Source organism: Acinonyx jubatus, chromosome D1 (genome assembly GCF_027475565.1).
Source record: "Acinonyx jubatus isolate Ajub_Pintada_27869175 chromosome D1, VMU_Ajub_asm_v1.0, whole genome shotgun sequence".
NCBI lineage: Eukaryota > Metazoa > Chordata > Mammalia > Carnivora > Felidae > Acinonyx > Acinonyx jubatus.
In genome coordinates, this window is record NC_069390.1 from 82,847,073 (window position 1) to 82,852,976 (window position 5,904).

Below are 5,904 nucleotides of genomic sequence, written 5' to 3' on the forward strand. Positions count from 1 at the left end.
CCGCAGTGCACCCTGGGAGCCGTAGTCCATCCAGCGACCCTCACAGCCCAGATTCAGGGAGGCCTGCTCCAGAGGCAGGACTACAATTCCCAGAGATGCCGGGGTCTCGGCGCAACAGAGCCGGGTCTTACTTGATGCTCCGGACTGGGACTCTGTGACCAGGTGCTGCATCCTGGGGTAGTTGGTTGGGGTTGTGTAGGCTGTACGGTTGCGTCAGTGTAGCGGGAGAATGGTGAATAAATGGGAGAAGGATCAGGTTACGAACCGAGGAGACGTTAGCGGCAGGTTATGCAAGATGGAATAGATAACTGCGGGAAGGATTGACGGGCCCAAGTCCAGGTCCGCAAAAAACCCTCGGGACTGAAACTCCGCTTCCTCTCATTGTCTGCATCTTGCTTTGCACAGGTTTCTGGGGGCAGATTCAGAGTTGCCTCTTGTACTCTTGGTTGATTCCAGAATCCTCTGCACTTCAGCCCTCGCAGGGGAACCATGCCGAGACCCCGGAAGAGGCTGGCTGGGTCTGCCGAGCCAGCTGGGCCAGGTGAGCTGCACCTAGGCTGCAAAAAGGCGGCCCTAGTTTCTCTAGGACCTGTTTCGTACTGCTCACTTTCAACTCCCTGTCTGTCGGGAGAATCCTTTTGTGGATTTTCTGTTACGTTATTCCTAATTGACTTCCATCTTCTTTATTCTTCCCACCAAGCTTATACCCAGAGCTTCTTGTTTGTTCATTAAAGCAATAGTAGATAAGGGGTGGCTTGTACTAAGGTCAATAACATACAGTTCTGCTGGGTGGCTCAGTTCGTTGAACGTCAGACAGTGGCTCAGTTCATGATCTCACTGTTTGTGAGCTTGAGCCCCACACAGGGCTTGCTGCTGTCAGCGCAGAGCCTGCTTCAGATCTTCTGTTCCCCTCTCTCTCTGTCCCTCCCCAGCTCCCGGTCCTGCTCTCTCTCAAAAATAAATAAAACATTAAAATTAAAAAAAAAAAAAGCCTAGTTTTGCTGTCATGGAAAATGCAAACAGACATGAGTGAAAAGGTCTAAGAAACTAGATGGCTAAGGGTGTGAGGGCAGTAAGGACTGCCAGAAACGGAAGTGGAACTTGAATCTAGCCTTAAAGAACGGGAAGTCTTTCCTCAGGCAGAGAAAATTCAATGACATTTTTATATTCACAAGAATGAATGGCATTCTAAGTAGCTGAAGTGCAGAAACAAAGCAATTAAAGTACTTTTGGGAATGGCAGAAGTTCCAGATTGACTACAATATATTGTGTTATTTAACAACACATAATGGTATTTGCAGTGTGCTTACCTCCAAAGGGACCACCTGATCAACTAGGTTAGGGAGGTTCTGAGTATTAGACACCCATAAATGATACTTAATGAGGGCTGATGTAGGAGAGATGGGACTAAATTCAGAGGCAGTGTGGTACAGTCATTAAGGGTGGATCCAGATAGACCAGGGGACAGTTCCCGATTATATTGTTTACTAAGTGTGTAATCTAGGACACATTTAGCAGATGAACAGAATATCTCATTATACAGAATAACTGAGTTACTGTTAGGGTAACAAATAGAGCTTAGGGTCTGTCATAGAGTATGGATTTAACAACTCATATTAAGCTATTGAGTGCCTAATATGTTCCAGGAACATTTTCTCTAATTCTCTTAGAATAAAGTCATCTTTGCCAAGTCTACAAAGTACAGAATGAGCTGTTTTATCCAGCTTCTTCTGGCACCTTCAAGGAGCTGAAAGGAAGCAGGCCACAAAGCACAGTGAGCAAGCAAAAAAGAACTATGAGATGATAATTATAATAATAGCTTATATTTATTGAGCATTTATTATAATGCCAGGCATTGTCTAAACCCATTGTTACCACAATTGTACTTAATTTCTAAAACAAGTTTGTGGAGTAAGTGTTTGGTTTCCTCATTGGAGAGAAATAGCCTCAGCAAGGGCACAGAAGAGAGTGAGGTAAAGAAAGAAAATTACTTAACACAAGTCAGAACTCTGCTAGGACTGTCAATCCTGACCCACAACCATGTAAGGTATTCTTATCCCACTGAATGGATAATCCAGAAGATGCCCTGTGAAGATGGGCATTCCTGTCCCATTTTTATAGATAAACTGAAGTTCAGCAATTCAGTTGCTACTGCTAGTAATTGACAGATCCAGGATTTGAATCCAGGTCTGACTCCAAAGCATGTGCTTTCCTCACAATGCAACATTACTTCTCAGCCAGCATGACCAGTTTCTGCTGTTTGTTTCTATTGCAGACAATAAGGGACCTGCAGGAAAACGTACCAAGACTAAGAATCCAGTGGGGGCATCGGCTCAAGTGGTTAACTCCAGCCCTCAGAAGACTTCAGCCTCTAAAACCTGTGGGAAGAATCTAAGTAGTTACTGGCTGATGAAGTCAGAGGCAGAAAGCCGATTAGAGAAAGGTGTAGATGTGAAGGTGAGACCAGGTACCTGTCTTTAATCCCTTTAAGCTGTTTTTTTAGATAAGAAATAAATATGGGACACCACAGAGTCCACCAGCTTCTCTAAAGGGTAGAGTTAAGGGAAAGATAATAAGGAAATAAGGAATAAAATCAGCAAGGTTTATTACCAGCAACATAATAAATATTTTAGGTTTTCAGGTCTTCTCATTGCTGTTGCAATTCTGCTGCTGTTGCAAGAAAGTGGCTATGGACGACATGTAAATAAATGGTGTGGGTGTGTTTTAATAAAACCATTTACAAAATCAGGCCTCAAAACCTATAGTTTGCCAAACCCTGACCTGGGCAACATTTCAATCTTATGTTGCCTTACTCTTGCCACCTGCCATAATCCTACATATTTCTCTGCCAACAGCTAGTATTTATTCAGTGAATTAATATAAACCAATTTTAATAATAGCTTGGAGAAAAATATTATAGAAGAAATATATAGTACCTTAATGAGTAAAATACAAATAACCAACACATTATCATCTGGATTATCCATTCAACTGATCTTCTTAATTAACAAGGATAACAAGTTAATACCAGGCTTACTTGCATGTGCCCAACAGAAGTGGCTTTGCGGAACTACTTCCCAGTAAACTACATACTCCCACTATAGCAAGTAGCACCCTCAGTGTAGGGGAAGAAACTACCTACTTCCATATTATTTCCATTTGCCTTAAGATTGTTTAATGAATGGGTTCATTTCCTGTTGCCTAGTTCAGCATCGAGGATCTTAAAGCACAGCCCAAGCAGACAGCATGCTGGGATGGTGTTCGCAACTACCAGGTAAGAGGGTAAAAGCAGGGCCTGAGACCCAGGCGTTGAGTAAACGCCTGCCTCCTTCCATGACTTATTCAGTAGCAAAATCTCTTGGCCAACGGCCCAGATAATAAAACAGAAAATGTATTCAAAAATACCTTAATTACTCTGCATGCAGTTTGCAAATGGTCTGGATACAAGTCTGGGTGTTTCGGTAAAGGCAAGCTGCAGAAAAGAAAACCTCATCTAAGGAAAGCAGACTTGATTTCCACTAACAGCTAGTGTTTTCCAGTGGGTGAGGAGGAAGGTAGTTGTTTATTCTCCCCTGGGACAGGCCCGGAACTTCCTTCGAGCCATGAAGCTGGAGCAAGAAGCTTTCTTCTACCATAGCAACTGCAAAGAGCCAGGCATCGCAGGACTTGTGAAGGTCAGTTGTATAGGCATTGGTCTTAATCCCTCTCCCTTCAGGGAAACTTACTCATGTAGATATAAAGGAACAAAGCTTAAATCAGTTAACAAAAAAGAAGTACCCTCCTCCCCATCCCTGATGTCACCACTCAGGCCTCTTCAGTATGACAAGGACTATAACAAGGCCTTCATTTCAGGTCCCGCTGGTACAGACTTCTCATTTCTGTGCCTTGGTCTTTGACTCAAAAACAGGCCTGATGATAGCTCTTCCAGATCAGAAGTTACTGGGATAAAATTATGAACTGCAGGTGGAAAGACAGTGGCACCAATAATAACCTTTAATACTTGGTTTTAGAACATTACTTTTAAGATTTTATTAAATAAGATTGATTCCTATGCTTGCCTGTATATTATTTCCAGATATCTGAACCTTCATTGGCTCTACGGCACAGCCAAAGAGGTTAGAATGTGCAGGGTCAGAAGTGAAAGTCAGACTAGAATTAAAAATTGGCCCTGGAGGGGCGCTTGGGTGGCTTAGTCAGTTAAGCATCTGACTTTGGCTCAGGTCATGATCTCACGGTTGGTTCATGGGTTTGAGCCCCACATCGGGCTCTGTGCTGATAGGTCAGAGCCTAGAGCCTGCTTCGGATTCTGTGCCTCCCTCTCACTCTGCCCCTCCCTACTCATGCTCTCTCTCAAATAAACGTTAAAAAAAATTTTTTTTAAATGGCCATGGAGCTGACTGTACAGGCAAATGATTGGAGACTTGGTTTTGTTTTCAGATTGTGAAGGAGGCTTACCCAGACCACACACAGTTTGAGAAAAACAATCCCCATTATGACCCATCCAGCAAGGAAGACAACCCCAAATGGTCCATGGTAAAGATTACTATTTTTGCTATTTCATGAAAGGAAAAGAATGGACAAAGAGAGGGAGGAAGAAGGTGTGGGGTGTCTTTAGGTCAAGGTATAGAGTCCAGTTCTTACTCAGATGAGGTTACCCTGGCTTTGGGAATAGGAACAGAACACTGGCAGCCCTACCTATAAGAACCTCCCATAAGAAGCTAAAGCACACAGTGGACAGAATCTACCTGCACGTCTTTCTGTCCCATACACTTTCTGTCACATAGGTGGATGTACAATTTGTTCGGATGATGAAGCGTTTCATCACCCTGGCTGAGCTCAAAACCCATCACCAAGCTCACAAAGCCACTGGAGGCCCCTTAAAAAATATGGCTCTCTTCAGTCGCCAGAGACTCTCAATTCAGCCCCTGACCCAAGGTAAGAGTGGGCCCTTTCTTTTATATTACTCACATACTAGAATGACTACGTGAACTCACATTTATTACTGATTAAGCTTGGGCACAGTATTTAACCTCTGAGCCTGTCTACTCACCTATAATATCCACGAAGGAGGAAATAGGTCTGGAGTTACTCATTACTATGTGCCCAACAGTGCTTGGCACATAGTAAAACATTCCATAGTTTTTGAATGAATGACAACCTACCTCAGTAACAATATGAAATGTCTGACACAACCTCCCTGTTTAAGAGACACACCTCCTAATTCTTTGCCTTCTTTTCCCCCTTTTTTGGTAGAGGAGTTCGATTTTATTTTGAGCCTGGAGGAAAAGGAACCAAGTTAACTGGGACCCTGTTGCTGGAATAGACAAGGCATTGTTCCAAAGAATTCAAGCTTTTGTAAGACAGAAGGAGGTGTGAGAAGGCTTTCTTGTTATGTTGACCTGGGGTTGTGTACGTAGGTGATTTTCATGTACCTTTTTCAATAAAACATTAATATCAAAGTTGGGAAGCTTTTCTTTTAAAGTAGCAATGGGTGTGGTAGACTACTCCACTGCAGATCTTCTGCCCATCAGTAAGGTGCAGGGTTACCCTCTACCATCTTCCTTTACTGTAGCAAATTCCAGGGCGCAGGGTTCTGTCTATTACCCCTACTGAAATGAACTTTTGTCTTTCTACACCAGCCTTCCTCAGATGCCCCTGAAGTCATCTGGGTCCCATAGGGCTTTAAACCACCAGCAACATCAGCACAGGTTGCCAGGTGAGAATACAGCTGGGATTCCTTTCTCAGCATATGCTTATCTAAAATGGGTGTGAATAAAACATCAGTGTTCGCCAGGGGCCACAGCCACAGAGAGGGCAGGTGTCATGTTGGATCAGGGTGGGTGTCTGTCTCCCCTTTTGTGTGAGTATAAGACAGTATAAGACAGAAGAAACCACAGAACCTGG

The 5,904-nt window shown here is 43.5% G+C and overlaps 1 protein-coding gene across 2 annotated transcripts; it reads left to right on the forward strand.

The window, feature by feature from the left end:
- Positions 1-23: 23 nt before the first annotated feature.
- THYN1 (thymocyte nuclear protein 1) lies at positions 24-5,459 on the forward strand. 2 transcript variants are annotated; one of them, XM_015072459.3, is made up of 8 exons: positions 24-162; positions 406-541; positions 2,276-2,457; positions 3,206-3,274; positions 3,582-3,674; positions 4,438-4,533; positions 4,785-4,935; positions 5,254-5,459. In XM_015072459.3, the coding sequence occupies exons 2-8, from the start codon at positions 490-492 to the stop codon at positions 5,298-5,300; spliced, it is 690 nt and encodes a 229-aa protein (XP_014927945.1). In that variant the 5' UTR covers positions 24-162; positions 406-489; the 3' UTR covers positions 5,301-5,459. The 2 variants fall into 2 exon arrangements, with proteins under 2 accessions (XP_014927945.1, XP_053059824.1); XM_053203849.1 differs by having other exon boundaries at positions 155-541.
- The last annotated feature ends 445 nt before the right edge of the window (positions 5,460-5,904 follow it).

Coding starts and splice junctions, on each gene's coding strand:
- THYN1 (XM_015072459.3), top strand. CDS start 490: ATGCCGAGACCCCGGAAGAGGCTGGCTGGGTCTGCCGAGCCAGCTGGG. Junction 2,458..3,205: donor AGAAAGGTGTAGATGTGAAG/GTGAGACCAGGT, acceptor CCTGTTGCCTAG/TTCAGCATCGAGGATCTTAA. Junction 3,275..3,581: donor ATGGTGTTCGCAACTACCAG/GTAAGAGGGTAA, acceptor CCCCTGGGACAG/GCCCGGAACTTCCTTCGAGC.